Source organism: Ptychodera flava, chromosome 12 (genome assembly GCF_041260155.1).
Source record: "Ptychodera flava strain L36383 chromosome 12, AS_Pfla_20210202, whole genome shotgun sequence".
NCBI classification, from domain to species: domain Eukaryota; kingdom Metazoa; phylum Hemichordata; class Enteropneusta; family Ptychoderidae; genus Ptychodera; species Ptychodera flava.
Genome location: NC_091939.1, coordinates 7,017,107 through 7,038,749, shown reverse-complemented (window position 1 = coordinate 7,038,749; position 21,643 = coordinate 7,017,107). Strand labels below are relative to the sequence as shown.

Sequence of the window (21,643 nt, the reverse complement as noted above, 5' to 3'; positions counted from 1 at the left end):
CAAAAGAACATGGTTTCCGTCTGCATAGGTCATACATCTATTAAAAAATTCGAACTGCATTCTACTCACAGCAGTGCTGGTTGCAATAGTAATAGGTACACATACAAACGCACATCAAGAGGAAATTAATCAGGGCATATTGAGTTAGCTACTATGCATAAGCTTATAGTTAATTTTATGTATTCTTGTCTAGAGTACGTAGGTGATTGAAAGTGCATTTGTGTACAAGAATTTTGATTTTTGAATTACTCCCATAAATATCGATTCACTACACCTGGACATCAATAAAGCGAAATGCAAGAAAAAATCTCCGTAAACTTGCAAAACTAGCCATGTATATGTGCATAACAGGTGTTTGACAATTGATGCAAATTACTTGATTAGAGTAGGGTGATTAGAAATGTAAAGGAACTAAATATGGAAGCTGCATTTTTTTATATAAATAAAAAATGGTATTTGTCAAATGTCAGACTGGATCAGCTCCAACTCTATGTGTTTAAATGTGTCTAAAACAAATGAATTCTTGATGTGACAACTCCAAAGAAGTTGAGTCGTATACGCATAAGTGGGGAATCTTAATCTATTTATATATACATGTTATGTATTTCCAGTAATGAAATATCTCAAGTAGACCATGGACCAATTTTAGGTATATTGCTTGATGCAGTTTCATAATCAAGTTATGTGAGGTCAAAGAAAATGCCTGATTCGCCGTCTTCTTACATATATCCCCATATTATGGTTCCTAATACAGAGTTCGATTAAATACCATGATCATTGTTTAGGGTAAAATCACGGAACACACTCTAGACCATTGTCGACAGGGTATTTATTTTGCAGAAGAGAGCATTACGTGTTCCGAGTCGATTTTAATTTCGTAGTGATTTTCCATCAGCAGCACTTTTTGATGTTTTATCGTCAGACAACTTTTTTTATATTTTCTTCCTGTTGTAGTTTAAAAATGTGTGTCAAATACTAATACTGTCCATGGTCACCTTTGCAATTTGTTCGTCTGTCAAAGTACTGTAAACGCTAATATCCATTCAAGTTCGTTCCCGTATTTATGGCGATACCGAAGGATTCAAGTATCTAGGCAACGGTTGCTAAAGAAAATCTGTCAAATTCACGAAATAAAAGTTTTTGTGCATTTATTGACCCGAAGATGCAAAACAATTGCACCACAACCAAGCTGACGCATGATTGCTGGTCATGGAACGTGTGACGTCATAGATATGCAGAGCATGTTTTTGAAAATTTTTAAAGATTAAGCCACTCCAAATTTGCTCAAAATCCCCTGAAATTTTGCATAGTGATACTTGACATACTCCTTCACGGTCCCGGGCATGGATTTGTTCAGCCGTGAAACAAGCACTATGGCAAAACTCTACTTTGTAATTTCGTACAATTTTTAATCCTATTCCTGCCATATCTCAAATATTATTTAGAATTTTCTAAAATGCATGCTTAGCCTTACATTGTATTTTCCTGCGTTACCTGTGCATGTCGCCCAATAAAAACCAGAGGTAAAAACCCTTAGATAAGGAAAATTCTCTGCAAACCTGTGTCCGAAAACAGTGCATAACAAAGAACCACTGAATGGTGTCGGACTTCACCACTTTTGTTCATTCCCTCAATACGCAAACAAAACAAAAACAAAAAACAAAAAAAAAAGTTTTTTGATGATAAGGGAATGGTCAGTTTCTTCGGCCTGGGGGGGGGGGGCGGTGGATTATTTTTTGCCGACGTCAAAAAGTGGCAGACCCCTCTATTCCAAATTTTGAAAACAGGGTGACCCCCCTATTCCAAATTTCGAAAACAGGGAGACCCCCCGGCGCGCGACATAGGTAAAACAAAAGGTGGACATAAATTATATATATATATATATATATATATATATAATATATATATATATATGTGTGTGTGTGTGTGTGTGGTGTGTGTATATACTATATACACATATAAATAAATATATATAATATATATTATATTTTACATATATTTATATTTTAAATAGTCATGCTATGTTTTAATGAAATTGTTGACATGCCAGTTGTAAGATAGGAATTTCAAAGTGTCAATCTTAAAGTTTGGATACAGTACATTTTGAATGAGCTGTATTTTGAATGAGCTGTGAATGTATTTCACACTTTCTATGCTTAACCAGATGTCCTGAACTGTTGTACAGAAATGGATGTCAATCATTTATATCAAAGAGGAAAAAGCAGTGAATCAAAAACTTTGATGGGTGTTAAGACTTGCCAACCATCCAATTAAATCTCCTGAGGAGCCATAGAGAGCTTTTATAGCCAAATTTGATGTGTACAGTATCTGAGAGGACCTTTTCTTGTAATATTTAAACCATAGGAGCACAGCTAATAATGACAAAAACTGCCTTTTTTAACTGTTATTTTGTTCATAAAAAAGCATCTTTCTACAGAAAACCTGTGACAAAAAGGAAAATAATTGCATCAATGAGAAGGAAAGATATCTTGTCATTTTTCTATCTCTAAAATAAGTCACTGTATCAAATATATATTGTGAAATATTTGTGCATGTTGCTTTCTCATACTGAATTCTCATAGAGAGAACAGAAAAGTATCAGGAATTTGTCATCCTTTTCATATGAAATGCAGATTTCATAATGGTACACTTTCACTTAGCAAACATCAAGATATCTCTGATTTATTTAAGTATGGCGCCCGAAGGGCGCGCCGAAAAATATGAAACATCCTGATATCTCTGATATATATGCCTTTTATATTAAAGTCATGCACCTGAAGGGCATGCTGGAAAATGTCTGATATATTAAAGTAATGAGCTTGAAGAGCACGCTGAAAAATATGGAACATACAGATATCTCTGATGTATATATGCTTGATATGTTAAAGTTGGGCGTGCTGAAAAATATGACTGAAGTTACGCGCCCGAAGGGCGCGCCGAAAAATACAACTGAATGATGAAATTTGTGGCTGACACTAGCATTTTAGGCAATATGATGAGCCTGTGTCAAAATTCAAAAACACGCTAACCCCCCCCCCCTATTGGGCATTTCAAAAACATGGTGCCCCCCCTATCACCAAAGTCAAAAACAGGGTGACCCCCCATGAATCCACCGCCCCCCCCCCCAGGCTGAAGAAACTGACCAGTCCCTAAATAGTACTTGGACGAATCAGTCTGTAGGCTTCTGAAGTGTCTGGCTAGACTGAATATGTAATTCCCCACTAAGAGATCCGTAGCCCCACCTACAACCATTTATCAATGCCAAGTATCATATTTACATAACGCGAAGCAGTACACTAACGAACCGAATTATAATATCTCTACTCTTTTTTCTTTTTTTTTGAAAAAGATAAATTTATTTCAACATGATCGCAAATGAAACAAATCTACATAACTGTGAATGCGTTAAGATTACATCGCAACTTGTCTGAAAAAAAACCCCCAAAAATTAGCTGTTTAATTACAAAGATCATCATATGAATGCATTAAAGATGCATTCTTCTCCTTCAAGTCTTACAAGGCAAACTTTGCGATAAAATCCTCAGTTTTGTTCATCATCTTATTAGTGAAATATAATGTATTCATCCATGAGGAAAGATAACATTTTAATTGCATAACATAGGATTGAAGGGAAACTTTAATCCCATCAAGAGTAACTGAATTTCGAATATTCCAAACTGTGTATTTTACAAAGGAAGTAATACAATAAATAATGTCGGATATATTGCATCATTATCATTTTCGATTCCTGGAATTGCTTGTCTTTTGATATTGATATTGATATCAAAGTTGTGTTTTCTGACAAAGAAACAAATACATTTCTGCCAGATTTCTTTTACATATATACACTCAAATAAGATGTGTTCCAGTGTTTCTTCTTGGCCACAAATATGATGGCATTTCCCAGCACTTAAATTGAAAGTTTTGGCCAAGCTTCCTGTGACTAGGCCTCGATAGAAAATCTTCCAATTTAAATCATTTACTGAATTGCTGACAATTCCTGTTGAATTAAGACGGCTGAATAAAGTAGCTTTGTAACTGTCAGTGAGACTTAGATTCTCAGCCCATTTTTGACCATTTTGACCTTTGACTGCATTCCATTTATTATCCACTGATTTCCAATAAAGTGACTTGGATTTGACATCACTTTTTGTCAGACCATAATTCTCTAAGTCTAAAATATCATAGATTTCTTCATTTTGGATGTTAGAAGTGATAATTTGTTTCCAGGAATCTAGAATCCAACACTGACTTTTATATATTTTCGCTGTATTGTTATGCACTTTCCACCATTATCATTCTTCATTACTCAACGACGGCAGAACATAATATGAATGAGCTAAAAGCATGGACTTTGCTATTAAAGTCCTATAGGGAATACAGCCAGGAACTTAATCTATGTCATCAAAAATTTTGTAACGTAACGATAGCTGTTCTCCTTCAGGCCGTTCAGATTTATTTTATTTTTTTTTTGTCTGAGCTGTCTCTCGACATGCCTGTTTCTATTTACTTTTTAACTTTTCTACATTTTCTCTCCTGATCGGTCGGACGGTAGCCTAGTTGATTTCATCACAGACAAGGAGCTTCAATTTCTCTCAACGAGAATAGTTTAAGCATCCACGGTCGTAGATTTCAGGTTTCCGATTTTTTCCCAATATTTTCTCTCCACAACCGATCACACCAGGTCGTGGCTGTAAACTTACAAAGTGTTGAATTTTCACGACATGTTTCTCAACGACCGTGGCTATTCGACTTCATTTTCTGTCCACGGTCGGTTGATGAGGTCGTGACCGTAAAGTGTTAAATTTTTCCCGACATTTTCTCAACAATCGGTCATGAGGTTACGCGGCTTTCAAGCTTTGAGTCTGACTTCTTTCCCGGTAATTTTTCTCAACGATCGGTCGTGAGGTCGCGGCTGTAAAGTGTTTAATTTAGCCCGACATTTTCTCAATGATCAGTCTTGAGGTTATGGCTTTCAGGCTTTGACTTTTTTCCTGGTAATTTTTCTCAACGACCGATCGTGAGGTCGTGGCTGTAAGTGTAAAGTGCTGAATTTTTGCCAACATTTGTCTACACGACCGGTCGCGAGGTTGTGGCTTTTAGGTTTTTGACTTTTTTCAGTTATTTCTCTCAATGGCCGGTCACTAGGGAGCTCCTTTACCGTTTATTTATGAATAATAAGTTGTTTACCTTCCTGTTTATTTACGAATTCATGAATATTTTAAGCGTCCACTAGTTTTACGGACGACATCGTGACACTGCTGTGTCTATGATCTTCAACCCTTTCCTTATTTTAATGCGTGTGGGACGGCTGTGGTGTTGACTCAATCACTGAATCCGCTGATGCCGACAGCGGATTAGCAAGTTGGCAATAGTTTTCGGAGCAATTACAGTGGTGTATACACAAGTTGGAGAGGAGATAAGGACTTGTCGGTAATATATAAAGCAGTCAGACGGTGTGGAGTCGAAATCTTTATTTGAAATACCAGTCATAAAATTACTTGTAGTAGGCCTAATAAAGAAAGCAGTCAGACCGTTTGGAGTTGAACTTTATTTGAAATATCACAGTCAAAATTAATAAAATAAAATAAGGTAAACCGTTGCACAAAAACCCCTCCTCCCCACCCCAGGGGACTTTCCTCTGTCCCCTGTGGGCAAAGCCAGCTTCGTAGTGCTCTCTGTGGGAATGCTGGGATATGCTGATGCCGACCGGTACCGAGGGATCATCAGAAAGTAGGTCAAGCCAGTTCATCCATTTCTGTCGACGTCGTTCATCGTACTCGCTCGGGTGATCGGTGCAGGTGGTCCGGACGCCAGTTGAAGTTTGCGGGGACTGTCTGTCTGTGCTTACGACTACAAGTCCCTCATGTTCGATATGAATCGACTGCATCCCCTGAGACACTTCAGCGCAGCCACAACAATGACGAGGGGTTCGACCGTCCATGCACAGGAAATTGGGTTCACAGATTTGAACAAACAAGGGGAAAACGGAAAAACAGTGTTTGCCAGGGCGAAACGAGGACAGTTCTTTCAGACTGAACCTCACCTAGAAAATCAGTACCTTGGAGACGCACCGCTCAGGGCATATTTGAAGAGAAATGTTCCAAAGAAGGTACATTTTTGCTTTCCTCCAACGCTGGTGTAGGAAACAGGGTAGCCCTGCGTACCGTGCTGTGTGTTCCCGGCGTTATACGGCCTATAACGCTGGGAACACACAGCATCGCCCGCACGCGCACTGACCGCAGGGCTAGAAACAGGGGTGTAGGAAGTGGCTTATAGGAAGTGGCTTACAAAACTTCGAATCTCTGATCACAACTTACAAATTGAATTAGGTCGGAGATCAATCCCAAAAGTCCCTGCAAATGAGAGATTTTGTAAGTATTGTAAATCTTCAGTAGAGGATGAATTCCATTATGTAATGATCTGTCCAAAATATAGCACTTACAGAGAGATGTTATTTTCCTCAATAACTATGTGCAGTCCTGGTTTCGTTGACTTAGACCAGAAAGAGAAGTTCATTTACATCTTTAGTCAGTCAGATAAATTACCCCTTGTTACCCCTTGTAAGTATATTTCAAGTACCTTACTTTCTCCCCCAGCAGCAGCTACAACCAGTGTTTGTTAATCCTTGTATCGTTGAACTGTAAAGGTATTTTTGCCTTACCACACTTCGTTGAGCTGTACAGGTATTTTTGCCTTACCACACTGTTGTGTTGTTGCGCAATAAACATTATTATTATTATTATTATATGTACATGATATATACAGTTGCGAAGTTGGACGTCGGACCGTGCCTGGCTGTATCAAATCATAGACCTTTTTTGGGTCTATGATCAAATAAATCCCTTTGTCAGAACCCCGCTCAAGGCCAGAGATGGATATATGGACTCTGTGATTTCGGGTTCGGGGACCGAAATGCGTGAGAGTCAGCCCTGTATGGACGAGTGCTCAGTATTGGACTTGCCTGCAGCGTGTCCAATATATCACTCACTGAGCCCTCATTAGATGATAAAAACCCTTTGCAGCAATCTCTGTGGCATAATGTGATCCATATGGGATCGTATTTCGTGAAAAATCCTATAATATGTGAGAGTGGTCTACACATAGACAAAGTTTAATTTGTTACATGTAAGTTCCCAAAACCCTACCACAGTAATCAGAGTGATCTGTCATTAAGGAACTTTCTTTGGTCAAAAGCCCATGGCAACAGACAGCTCTAGGGATTAATCTGTTTTCATCAACAGTTTGCCCTGAGATACTCTTATTTTTACACATTTTTCCTTCAAAATAAAAAAGCGACTTTTTTTGACTTCATTAAATAAGGTATCATCATATCCGGGTGATGGTTATCTTGTCATTACCAGAGCCCATATTTGTTTTTTTTTTAATGTAAATTTTCACTTGCGGCAGAAGCAAGTTGACATTTAACAAGTTTTTTTTATCATTCCATTGCTGTCATAGGTTCTTGAGCAGTTTGCTCCAGACTTGGAACGTTTTGGTCACCGTTGTGCAACTGACATCCACCAGCTGGGCAGAGAGTGTGAGTTGAATCCACCAAGTGTACAACATTTTGATGCCTGGGGTAACCGCGTTGATGACCTTATCACATGTAGTGCCTGGAAATCAATGCATGATATTGCTGCTGAGGAAGGGTTGATATCAATTGCCTATGAGAGGAAGTACGGTCCTTGGAGGTAAGATGACATCTCAACACTTCATTTTCATTCTTCTTATTCTGTTATTGTCAAAATTATTTTTATTATTACAGGGATCGAAATTAACTTTTTTCCCTGGTAGTCCACTGGGCTACCATTCTGAAGTTTGTAGCCCAGTGACAATGGCTGGTAGCCCATGCATATTTTAGTTTAGCTATAATTTTTTTTTCATTAAGTAGACAAGAAAAAAGATTTTTCAAGATTCTGTCCACGAAGTGAATTTTTTAGTCATTTGATGTGAATACTTGCACACCTATAATACCCATGAAGGAAACAGGTGTAATGTACAACAGTGATCGTCAAAAGTTTAATGAACTCTTGGTTTCGTTCTCTCAGTTGTATGCATATTTTAATAGTTATCATGACAATGACCATGACCTTCTCAGCACATGCATGAGACATACTGTAGCATACCTAAAAATAGATCATGGACGAGGGAGGAGGTATGATATCCATGTAATTGTGATAGATACATTATGATCAAAATGCAGTAAGAATGTGTTTCATTGGCTATCATTTCCTGTGCCTGTCATCCAAGTACATTGTTGCGAAGTTCCACCACATGTTGTTTTTGTAATTTGTAAAACAAAGTCATAGTCTGGCCTTTCTATGTCCAGCTGGGTTTGACTGCGTTTTGCTCGTCCAAAAGTGACGGACCAGACATGGCACGTGAAGTACTGACTGAACTTCATATCCCAGGCTTTGGTAGTCCATGTGTGCTACCATTTCATGGACTTTGACAGCCCCAGGGAAAAGTTGGTAGTCTGTGGACGTGGGACTACCTCTAATTTCGAGCCCTGTTATTATCACTATTACTGGCTTTCTTGCCATTCCTGCATTTATTGCTATCACTATCCGTGCCATCCTGAAGAGTGCTGCCTTATTACTGTCCCTACCACTGCCTATTTCTGACCCTGTTATGTTCCCACTGACAGTCTCTTTTCATAACCACTTCTATTAGTAATTTATTTAATTAGTACTTTATACTTTATTCCCTGTTACTGCCTGTAACTGTCCAAATTTAATACTGTCCCTATAAAATATACCAAAAATATATCGAAAAAACATTTACAAAAAGAAAAGAAAGTTTATATAGGAACAGCACAATATTGTTTTTTTTCACTTAAACAAGTTGTGTATCAATAACTGTATACCCTGTTCCTCACACTTCTGTAACTGTATAATAAATTATAAGGTGACCTTCCCATCGGGCTGGGAGGTCTCTTTTACTCATGTCACTACAATAAATTAATCTGGTACTACTACTACATACCTATTTCTGCCCCATGGCCCTATATACTGACCCTTACTGATTCCACTGTCCCTTAAATGATACTTTTTCCACCATCCATATAACTGTCCCTATCATTGTCCCTAGCATCCTTATCACTTTTCCTGCCTGTTCGTCTGTCCCAGGTACTGCTCTACAGTCCCCAAAGTACCTACTGCTTAACCCTGGCAAAGTATTAATGCCCATTGAAGTTGCAGTATTTTCACTTTTTCCCATTCTATCGTTCTCCCAGTCGTTTATACCAAATAGCCAAGTTGTACCTGTATATCCCATCATCTGGTCTGTATTCCTGCCCTCTTGCTATGACAGATGGAGCTGCACAAACAATTGACAGGATTGACAAGGTAATGTCAAATTTTGTTTAATTGTCGTTTGTAGTTGCATTTTCTTTTATTTATTTACATTATCAAACTTTCTACAGTAATTTCTGTGTTTTGCATCTCTCCTTCACACAAAGTAATTTTTTAAAATCTTGTTGGTAAACATTTTACTTTTTTGCATCATCAGCACATATGACTGCTTGTGCTTTCATGGTGTACAAAATAGTGACAATATATCACTTGAGGGCGCTCTCCATAATTAAGTGGTCCAGGTGCTGCTGTACTGTGATGTTCACGTTTCATGCCTTGCATGTTGTCTGTCGCAAGGTTCTCACTTGGTTCACCAGTATTATCAGTGAATTATACCATTGAAAGTGATGAAGTTGTCAAGGCTGTCTGTTCTTATGTACGGGAAAAACTTGTATTTTATTACATGCCTCGATGTGAGTGAAAATCAGTGCATTGATTTGAATAGCAAACATCCGGGGAGTTAGCGGGCCGGTGAACGATGTACTGACCGGTTTCCATGGTTACGTGGTCCAGTGAAGCCCTTCCACGTTTTCGACGTCAAGGTTGACGCTTAACGCAAAATGTAAAATATCCATGCGCGCACTTCTCTTTTGATTTTCGTTAAAATCTGTTTGATGCTGGTCGATAATGGTAAAGCTGTTCGCAAATGCCCTGCATGTAGGCCTATCTAAATGCCATATAGCAAGAACTGTGAAGAGGCATGTAATAAAAATATTATTGCCTGAATACATGGGTTTATGTGCCCTCGCAGCAGGACACAATTTGCCCTCCTGGCGTCGGGCAAATTGTCACTTGCTCTCGGGCACATAAACCCATGTATTCAGGCAATAATATATAATACTTAATTCAGTTCAGAGCTAACAAGATTACACTGAATACGCCGTTGAAAAATATGAGTAGGGAGGAAATTTTGACATTATTTTAACAGCAAATTATTTTTCAGTATGCAGTGGGTTTTCCTTGATCAATAAGACATTTCAGCTTTTCAGTTTTCTAGCATGTTATCTCAGTAATATTGCAAAATTTTATTCTGATACTGTTATTATATTTGGTCCCTCTGGTCTATACTTAAAAATCTAGTACAACTTATACGTTGTTTATATAAAATAAAATGTGTTCATCTTCTGTCATTTGTCGTTAACTTTTTTAAAATGCAAAAGCAAGTGACACTGGTCTGCACTATATATTCTGTAGAACACTGGCCACTCATTGCTTCATGAAAAAGCATTTCCAAGGTTGATTTCTCGGGATCCACAGAAGTTCTGGACTTCAGGACAGTGGATGACAGAGAGAAAAGGAGGCTCTGATGTCGGTAAGAAATGAATCACAACTCCTGTGAATGTCATATTTGTATCAGGAACATCATAATGTTTGTCATTGTAATGATATACCATTTCTCTATGTGTAAGGAAATTGACATAATCTAATGCATGTCTATATGGGTCAATTGTCTCCAGTCTTTTTAAGCTCAATGAGTAATTTCCTGGCATGAGATTACTATCAACAAAGTTTCGAATGTGGTTTGTGATAGCTTTAACAAGTAAGGGAATCAGCAGACATGAGATCTTATAGGCTATTACTCAAAGATGGACTCCATTATGCTGCAATATGCAAATTAAGTGAGCTGACTACTTAGACCTCCAACCTCTTGCTCTATGACTTGCCCTATTGAGATAAAGTGTGAGATAATGAAAACATGCAAAGTGGACTGCTGGATTCTCGTTTGTCACAGGATCACCAAATACTGAATGAATCAGTGATGGTTTGTGATTATCAAAAGTATGAATGCTGTTGTACATTCTTACTCTGGGCAAGATAAAGCTATACACTTATCTCAAAGTAGAATTGAATGCATTCTTTCAATTTGATTTGGATTCTCTTCATTCCAGCTGGAGGAACAGAGACTGTTGCCGTACCACAAGAAGATGGTACATTCAAACTTTACGGATACAAATGGTTTTCCTCAGCTACAGATTCCAACATGACGTTGGCACTGGCAAGGATTGTGGATGAAAACAAACAGACCACACCGGTATAAAAACATTTGTATGTATGTCATTTTCAGAATTGCCATGTCAGCCGGTGCATAGTAATTTGTCAAAATTATACCTAGAAATTAATTAGTATATTTTCTTAAAACCCTTTTATACCTTATGTTACTTAAGGGTAGATGGTAAAATATTTGACCTTGTAATTATGGTTGGATTAATTATATGTGAAATCAAAGCATTTTTGGAGAAGTTTGCAATAATGCCCTGAGAATTGTAGGCTTATTAAGATCAAACATTTTTTACTTACACATTTGTCGTCTGAGCCAAGGAGTTCAGACACATATTACAGCTATTGGCACACAATATGTAGTGTCATGGCAAGTAAGCATTGTTCTAACTGTGTCATGGGCTCCTTAGGGATGGGATGCCATAACAATTACAAACTTTTAAAGTAGATCATGTTCTCCGTCGGAAAATATCATGACATATCAGATTCTGACAGGTTTACCAATTTTGACACTTTTTTTCTCAAAATTTGTTTTTTGTCTATGAATAGTTAAAAAATAGATCAAATTGCAAATAAATTTCACCATCATGTTTGTAAAAAATACTAGTACCTGTATTGTGGTGATTTGTCACAAATTCGGATTTTCAATTGGTACTGGATAGGTACAGGATAAACCACAAGAATAAGAGATCACTTCTACGCACACAAGAATTTTTCTAAAAATTCTTTAAAAATTGCAAAAAACCTGTAAAGATGTATGAATTTATCAAATTATATGCATATGATGTAACCATTAACTTTAAAATTTCTGTTTTAATGAAAAATCAGGGCTCCAAGGGCTTGTCCATGTTTTACATGGAAACCAGAAATGAAGACGGATCATTGAATGGAATTGATATTCAGAAATTGAAGAATAAACTTGGAACCAGACAGCTGCCAACTGCAGAACTTCTGTTGGATGGATCAACAGCACATCTTGTGAGTTTATCAGTGATGTACATGTATTGTATTTTAAAATGAACACGCATACAGCATTTAGACAACCAAATTACACAGATGTAATTCTTTATGCCATCACTATCTAGATCCAGTAATGTAAAACATGATACGGTACAACGTGATATTGCGAGTCAGAAGTGAGTAAATGACCAATGAATAACTGAAACTGTTGTATTTGAGATGACTTGCTTTTGTTCATGTGAATCAAATCATATCTATCCAGTTTTTGGTAATTATTAAAGTATTAATTAAACCTTTACTCCATTTCACATCCTAGAATTGTTTCTAATATTCATTTCATAGTGAGAGCACTGATGCTGTTCAGTATATAGCTCTATTGACACATGAATCTGACATCTTTGACCGTGCATAATTCATTCTTTATAATTTGATCTCCTTGGAGCAATTGTAGCTTTAAAGGCTTTCCAGTGCCCAGCGTGATTCTCTTGCTAATGTTGTTGTGTCTGCAATTATATTGCAATAGGTGAAGATAGCACATATTCACTGTGGTTTATTCTTCACTGTTTAGTTCCATGCCATGATTGGATTTATCCACACAGAAGAAATATATCAGAATGTTCATAATATTAAGAATATTTCATGTTTGGTGATGAACCATTATAACATATGGCACTTTTGTGACTCTGTGCTTACAGATATCTGAACCCGGTAGGGGAGTTGCTGGGATTTCAAACATGTTGACAATCACAAGGCTACATAATGCCACAGGTGCTGTCTCAGGAATGAGGAGGTACAATAACAGAGTTGATTTGTGTTGATGTCACAATCCATCATTAATGAACCAAAGAAACGTGTCTGAAATTTTTAAGCAGTATTAGGGGCCATCGATAATAAAAGCTAATGCACGACAAATGTAGTTCTTTCATTTAGGGGGAGGGGGTAAAAGCTCATTTCGTTTTGTGTGCGTCAAAATCACATAGGGATTTTCATCCATTGTTTTTTTAACTATGACCACTTGCGCTAGTGGGAAAAATGCGGAGCTGAATTTACTGCAGAATTGTGGAGCAAAAAAAAAAGAGTTCAAACATGAATTACACAAGAAACACTGTCCCAATTTTATTTTTGAATTGAAATTGATACACTTTTCTGTATAGAGCTGTGCAGTGCAGTAACATGTGCGGTACACAGTGCGGTCAACCGACATTTTGAACATTTTGACATTTTGAATGCAATACTACCTTTGCGTTCATCGAGAACAGAATGACCACAAAGTACGGAGACAAAAAAGACAACGAAAAGACATAAATGTGAAATAAAACTTGGATGCTTTTTCAACGTGAAACATGTACGTGAAACATTTTTCTAAATGCGAAATACATTAAAATGTTCTGTGTCTTAAAAAGTGAAACACGTAAGTGGAGGTTTATTAATTAATGTGCACTTCTGGTATTTTTCATGGGCGTCCGGATTGAAGAGGTGCGTGTGGGTTTGTCAGAAATGGCATCATAATACAAAATTGATTTCACATAAGAACTTTCATTTTGAGGGGGTTTCAAGTAAAACGAAGGAATCATGTTTCTCGTGTGTCAGCTTTTATTATTGACGCCCCCTTAAGATATTGGTTGTGTTTGTATTTATTCATTGTGTAAAGCACCCTAAGACAACATCTAATTAAAACCAGAAGGATGGTGGGCGCAGCATTCTACATTTGTGCTAACCTGACTTGCCAGTCTTTTATTTGTTTTCCCTTAAATTTTACTCTATCACAGCATGGTGTGCCACTAGACATTTGCACTTGAAAAGGAAGAGTCCTGATAGTTAAATAGAAACCAAGAAATCTTTCCAAGTGGAGACATATCAAACTACTACTTCACACTTTGTTATAATCGATACCATTGGCATTGATTCTGATAAAGATGTGATAGGCAGATGATGAACATATATCAGAGTATTTTCCTTGATGTTTCAGAATGGTGAACTTGGCCAGGGATTACAGCAAACGAAGAACTGTGTTTGGAAAGTTGATCTGTGAACATCCCCTTCATATGCAAACCTTGGCAAGGATGGAGGTAATTTAATGATTTAAAAATGGCTTTTCCTTTTTTTTTTGAAATGTGACACTGAAAAAGGGATACAGTCGTCGGAACTGTGCTCAAATGTTGTATGGGACCCATACGACCAATGTAAACACTGTGTCCAAGGCATGATGGTGATTGATGAAAGTTAAAACATATGTCTCGCATAAGTTAAATGTTTCTGTGATGACGAGGTGCATCTAGATATCGTGCACGAAATACATTGTTTGTGAACAAGAAACTGACACAGGCGCAGTTCCGATGACTGTTTCCCTTTAATATTGTGTCTGGAGAAATAAAAGCAATGTCAAATCCCCAGTCAGCTTAGAGCAGTGGTACCAAATACAATGAACTAGGAAATTGTCTATGTATACATTTAATGCACATCTTGAAACAGAAAATGTGATATTTTGCTCAAATTTTCTTTGATGAAACTCTAAACGCTTCTCTTTTATAATCAAGAGGAAGAACTCAGGGTTCGCTGTGCAAACTTTTAGATTAGAAAGACAATGGACCTGAAACTTATTACATCAATTGATTTTTATTAGCTCATATTTTGTATGAATATAAATACCAAAAAGAGCTTATATGATGAGTCGGTGGCGTCTGTATGTCTGTATATTTGTGGGTATGTATGTGCGGATGTATGTCCGTCACACGCAAAGGCTCCCATACCGCCAAAGCTACCATCTCAGTATTTGGTGTACAGGTAGATGCATGGGTTGAGATGTGAATTTGTTCAAATGAACACGTCAGTGTCAAAAATGTGCAAATGAGGTAAGAAAAAGGGAAATCCTGCAAATGTGCAGGAGTGATGGCATGCCAGTGACTTGAAACAGGCAAACCTCCACTGACTTGAGTCATTTCCTGTCATTGTTTATGAACTGTTACATATTAACAGACCTGCTCAAACCATAGACAGTGGAGGGGAGGAAGACCGTCTATGGTCAAACTAAGAGGGGCTAGCTGCCTTTCTGCTATGCATGTTGCTAAATTTGACCTCCAGTACCTAAAGTTTCAGACCTTAATTACTTTTGTCATTCTTGTTTTTCTGGTTTAAATATTTCTTGTTGTTTTTCTGGTTGTACTGTGCAGAAATCATTGTCATAACATCAACGTAGAATTTTCCTGCACTGAACAGATAGAAACAACATTTATTGCTGATCTTTGGTACCCATACTGGTATATACCAATTCTGATCAAATTTTTGAGTGACACCGTATAATTGCGGTATTTTTTTATTAGGTAGAGACTAGGGCTGCCTTGTTCTTGGTGATGGAGGCAAGTAGACTTCTTGGATTAGAAGAATGTAAAATGGCTACAGAACACGACAAGTTACTTCTCAGAATTATGACACCATTGATGAAACTTTACACAGCCAAACAGGTTTGTACATTTCATTATGATCTGTACAGATACAACGTTTCTAAGTTTTATGATCAGGTATAGCCATTGAAGCTGACTGATATGAAAAGCAACATCTTTATATTTATACTTACAAAATATTGAAGTACATCACTGTATGCATCAAAATTAGTGGAGAAATTGAAAATACGCTTTGGTAGAATATCTGGTGAGGTTTTAAGTATTTTGATCATACAAAAAATTAATTCTAAATTTAAAAAAAATTATCAGCATTATTGAATTAAACTTTAGGCAAATTCACTTACAGTCTTTCAAAACAAATTTTATACTTCAAAGACATTTCGTTGTTGAACATTTAATTTTGAAAGACTTCAAGGGATTTAGACCTGAGTTCAGTAAATAGGACACATATATATATTGTACTGCAGAATGTTAAAAGTTTATGCATGCCCTCTTTTAAGGTGGTTGGAAAGGCTAGAGCGTCAGTTATAAATTTCAACAAAACTATTGAAATATAAAAGTAGTCAACATTCTCTGTGGAATAAAAAAAACTAGACATTTGGGCACAAAGGCATTGCAGAGTTATAGCCTGTTAAAACTTCTGAAAAACTGACCAAATAAGAAGAAGTTTGGGAGTCCTTAGTGTATTAACTATGGTAGAGGTCCCCTAGCTTTTAATAAAATGTTTGAAAAGGGAAAGTCATTATTTGCTGTTTTTCAGAAAACTTTGACAAGGCGGTGCTGGCATTTAGAGTGAGTGACTGCTATTGTAAATGCATTTTTAGATTCTTTGAGTGTCAAAGAGATGTCAAAAGTGAGATTAACCAAAACAAACCTGCTCTATGACTTCAAAAGAGGGGTGCAAATATGGCTTGTTTTCAACATTTTTGACAGAATAACAGTTTTCCTACATAATTTTAATCCAACTTTGAAATGAGATATGGACATGGAATTTTTACAGCCTATTAACAAGGTTACAGATAAGATTTGTACGGCACATTTTTCCTGTATTTAAAGTACTTTTTGAAAAATCACATTTTGAAATTTGAAATAATTTTTAATAATTTTTTGATATATAAACCCATGTAAAATCATAAAAACAAATTTTATTTACAAATCCTGCCGTACAAATCTTACAATAAACAGTGTCAACATATTTATAACTAATTTGGTAATATTCATACTATCCAATTATTATTAAATTCAAATATGTAAAAAAATATGAAAAATTAAATTTTAATATTTACTGGTGTCATATTTCAAACTCATGGGTGCAGATATACAATTTTTATATTCTTTGGAGAAAATATTAACTAAGGGAGTTATCCTGAAAATGTGAACTAAATATCTTGATTCTAACACTTGAAACTTGACATTAACTGTGAGAAAAGAATTGGTGCAAAAATAGCCTTTCCAACCACCTTAAGTCCCTGAATAAATCATCTATTGAGCCCCTAAATGACAGCTTTAATAGGGCTTCACAGTTCTGTTAACTGGTTTGTACAAGTACAAAGAACACATGATTTCTATCGGGTTACTCAAACTGATAGTTGTGCTACTGACGCCTGGCTGTATTATAATATGGTCATATTTATTGCATATTTCCAGGCTATGACCATTGCCTCTGAAGGACTGGAATGTTTTGGTGGCCAAGGCTACATTGAAGACACAGGGTTGCCAGCAATGTTGCGTGATGCACAGGTTAGAATGTCTCATATAGTCTTGATCAATCATGATCATGCTTGTTAGATTTACAATATCAAACAGGTGAAATACTTAACCCTTGCACTTATGATTTGTCAAATAAACTGAATTTTTATTAGCTCACATTTGGTTTTACCAATGTGAGTTTATCGTATAGGCTGAAGTCGATGGCGTCTGTATGTATGTGTGTATGTATGTATGTATGTATGTATGTATGTATGTACAGTATGTCCGTCAACATCAAAAACACGCAAACCGCTGCATGTTTCAGCTTGGTATTTGGTGTGTGGATGCATCCTGGGCTATAGATGGGATTTTGTTCAAATGAAGTCTGCATTGCCAAAATTATGCAAATGAGCTTACAAAATGTGAAAATGGTTAAGAATTAATAACTCAAGAACCGCTTTTTTGATTGCTTTGAAAATTTGTGTGCAAGTACCTTAGGTGAACCTTATACAGTTTTATGAATATTGTGAAGATATCCTTAATTTTGTATTTTTGCTGAATTTTTTTGTGATTTTTCTCATTTTCAGTAAAAATTCTTCTTCTCTGAAACCGCCGGCCCAATCGCTCTCAAATTTGGGTTGTCTCTTTGCAACGGTGTTACTCTTCTAATTTGTTGAAATTATGACAAAATTTGGAAAATTACTATTTTTGTGCAATTTTGTCATTTTTGGTCAAAAAATCTTAGACAGTGTTTCTTTTTTTTAAAACCCCTGGACAGACAGCTTTCATATTTCGTACACAGACGTACAGAGATGACAATAGTTAGATATGTGGAAATTGTCCTGAAATATAAAAAATTGTATTTTTAAGACAATATTGTCATTTTTGGTCAAGAAAACTTTATCTCAACATTACTTGTTTGATAGCTTTGTAATTTGGTATAAAGTCCCTTGTTTGATAGCTTTGTAATTTGGTATAAAGTCCCGAAAGATATTATTAGATAAATTTTCTGCTCAAAGTGTTGGGAAACCCCAAAATTTGTATATTTTAGGTACTTTTCTCAGTTTGTGACCTTAAATGACCTATACTAACCCAGGATATGTTGTGAGACAATTTCGAAGGCTGTGAACATAATTTTGTCATATTTGATACCAATTTGTAGGAAAATTTGATCCAGAAAACAAAGCTGAGGTGATTTTTTTCATTTTGGACCAATTTTTGCAACTTTTCTGTATAAGACATACAAAAACTGATGAGAAATTTGGATCCAGGATAATTCCAGATGTTGTAATCACCACCCAAAGTGGAAGGCATTTCACTATCTGTAACTAACTTAAGTGCTGTTTACATTAGAATGATAACACTCATGGCATTAATTAAAAATCTCCAAGGTTGTAAATGTACTTCCTGTCATTTGGTCTTATGTAATACCAAGGGGTGGAACATTTGATATGCAGGAGGGGGTAGGGTTTAGAAGATCAATGATGTAGCATTACTTTTTTACCAGATCCCTTGTGCATTTTTTGCCCACTCCCACCTTTTCTTTTTATCAAGCCTTCTCTGTTTTTTGTTGTTGACATTTGCTTATGTATTTAGGATCTGCTTCTCCCATTGCTATAGAAGTTGATATGCATGTTCCTAAAGATGACCTCCAGTACCTAAGTTGGAGACCTTATTTGCTTTTGTCATTCTTGTTTTTCCTGGTTTAATTATTTCTCGAATGGACCAATTCAAACCGAATGTGAGCACATAGTGTCCTTGACGGTATTTTTGTTTAATGAATAGTTTGAGAATTATCCAATATCTCATTTCACAAAAACCCCATTAATCCGCAAAATTTTAGTCATTTTCGTTAGCTAAGTAGACTAAAAATGCTGATTTGTTTGAATAGTTGTAAGAATGTAATATTGAAATTAATTCACCCAGTATAAATTTGTACCTGTGACAAAAGTTACAAAGAGTCTATATCTATAGATAGCTGGTCCCTTTTACCTTTAAAGACAAGTGTGTTACATCTTTGTTCATTCCCCTCCTCTCTTCCCCTCCCATATTTCAAAATTATGACTTTAAAGTTGTGCATTCTTTGCTACAGAAGTATTGTTTTAGGAAAAGGGCTTTACAACTGATGTGAAAACAGCCACTGCATATTGTCTGTAAGGCGATGCATTTTTGTGTAGTTTGAAATGTTCTTCATCATCAGACACCCTGGCCCGTGATCTTCAAAACCACTGTCAGTATAACTTTTTTTTTAATACATATGTTCAGGTGTTGCCAATCTGGGAGGGTACCACCAATGTTCTGTCCATGGATGTTCTCAGAGCCATTGCCAAAACACATGGTAAAGTACTTCAGACACTCTTCAAAGAAATCCAAGAGAAAGTTGCCATAGCTTCCAAATCATCCAATGTGCACATCCAGAATGGTTGCCAAGCAACAAGCCAGAGTGTCAACAAGCTGGCAAAGTTTCTGGAAGGGGAGGCTACAAGGGATTCTAGTCTTCTGGAAGTTGGAGCTCGTGACTTTGCATACAGTCTGGCCAGGACTTACATGGCTTCATTGCTGTTAGAACATGCTGTATGGGATGAAGCCACAGAACTTGATGCCATTACAGTTGCCAGGTTAGTTTTAGAGCCTAGGGTGTAGCATTTTGGTGAGAAATGTCTCTAGAGGGCGCTCTCATGCTATCACAGTTGCTGGGTTTCAATAGTGTGATGACAACCACTATTGCTCCAAGCATGCTTTTGAGTACAGCAGGTGTCGTGATCTGCATTTAATGAATACTTTGACTAATTGTCACACTGCAAGTTGTACAGGTACTGCTCTACCCAATATATCCCATGTATGCATCAAGAGTACAGTCTATTGACCAGAAAGAAACATCACTAGACATTTGCATAATCAACAAATCTTACTATCCAACCTGAAAAAAGACAATTACTTTTATGACACTCTAAAAATAAATGCCAAGCCTAAAATTTCAGGAAATGTCTTGGTAACTCATTGTCAGTTCTTTAAAATCTCCAAACTGCTAGTATATTCAGTAATACATAAAGGTGTAAGAGAATTGCTTAGGAATACTAATTCTGCAAAAATTGATCAATGCAAGGTCTCAAAGTCAGGATGCATCAAGTGATTTGTAAATGTTTTGCATTTTCTATGTACATTGTTACTTTGTAATCCAAAAAATTTCTGTGATGACTTCAAATAATTACAACAATTTATTTTATTTTTGTATACATATGTGTATTCAATTAGTGACAACAATGTTTAGGTCAAACTCAAATCTAAGCTAACAGGCAGTGTTTGAGCTGCAGAATTATTTATGTTCTGTTCAAAAGAGACATGAACTGTACTTTGAATTTTTCTTTTTCTCTCAGATGGTGTGAGCAAGATCTCTGCCCTGTGGTGACTAATCACAGCCGTGGTCACTATGACAACAAAAGTGTCACCATGGATACACGGCTGGTCATGGATGGCTACACCGACAAACCGCTCAGCAAACTGTAGATCCAAAAGAGCCAATATACCACACCATTTACCAGTGATTTTAATTGAGCAAAACTCTAAATCTTATTTCGCAGATATTTCCATGGGTACATGCCTTGCTTGAATTGAGGAAGGAGTGATTGTGTTACAGTTACTATGATAAGAAGATAGTTTATTGTATTTGAAAATATTTAGTCAGTGCATTTTTCAGACAAGTATCATTTTTCAGACGAGTATATTTTGAGTGTCACAACAGAGTCAAGGCAAAGGAATCATAATTTCAATAAATTTTCTTCAGAAAACGTTTACATTACATTTACTTATACATGTAAAGTACAATTTTTTATAACCATAGATGGTTTGGCTTAATCATATTGAGTTGTGTGTCAAAATTAGACATTTGCACATGGAAGTGGATAGGACAGGGTTATAGATTTGATTATGGATAAATACTGAAATTACTGAGATACAAATAAGGTTTGCTTACAAGATTTATGGTACAAGAGTACCGTTAGCACGGCTCACATTCTGTATTTAGTAGCAAGACAAAATATTCATTTGAGAATGACACCATCTTGAATAAATCAAAGATCAATAAGTGTAAGCAGTCATTTGAACAGAATTTCATTTCTACAGAAAACTTGATGAAATTGTTCAGATTGATGTATATATATATATATATATATATATATATATATATATATATATATATATATATATATTTCATTCAAATTTAAAATTTGCAGTTACTAT

At 36.3% G+C, this 21,643-nt stretch overlaps 1 protein-coding gene across 2 annotated transcripts; it reads left to right on the top strand.

Moving 5' to 3' along the window:
* Positions 1-5,705: 5,705 nt before the first annotated feature.
* Positions 5,706-21,609, top strand: LOC139144838 (acyl-CoA dehydrogenase family member 11-like). 2 transcript variants are annotated; one of them, XM_070715636.1, is made up of 12 exons: positions 5,706-6,112; positions 7,462-7,694; positions 9,239-9,350; positions 10,551-10,668; positions 11,246-11,388; positions 12,183-12,332; positions 13,010-13,104; positions 14,284-14,383; positions 15,635-15,775; positions 17,363-17,455; positions 19,670-20,022; positions 20,782-21,609. In XM_070715636.1, the coding sequence occupies exons 1-12, from the start codon at positions 5,867-5,869 to the stop codon at positions 20,909-20,911; spliced, it is 1,914 nt and encodes a 637-aa protein (XP_070571737.1). In that variant the 5' UTR covers positions 5,706-5,866; the 3' UTR covers positions 20,912-21,609. The 2 variants fall into 2 exon arrangements, with proteins under 2 accessions (XP_070571737.1, XP_070571738.1); XM_070715637.1 differs by lacking the exon at positions 5,706-6,112 and adding an exon at positions 6,348-6,374 and having other exon boundaries at positions 20,782-21,608.
* Positions 21,610-21,643: the final 34 nt, after the last annotated feature.

What these genes read in the sequence shown, in the direction of transcription:
- LOC139144838 (XM_070715636.1), top strand. Translation starts at nt 5,867, where the DNA reads ATGTTCGATATGAATCGACTGCATCCCCTGAGACACTTCAGCGCAGCC. An exon ending in AAAAGGAGGCTCTGATGTCG is followed by an intron (nt 10,669 to 11,245) that starts GTAAGAAATGAA and finishes TCTTCATTCCAG; the next exon opens with CTGGAGGAACAGAGACTGTT. An exon ending in AACTTTACACAGCCAAACAG is followed by an intron (nt 15,776 to 17,362) that starts GTTTGTACATTT and finishes GCATATTTCCAG; the next exon opens with GCTATGACCATTGCCTCTGA.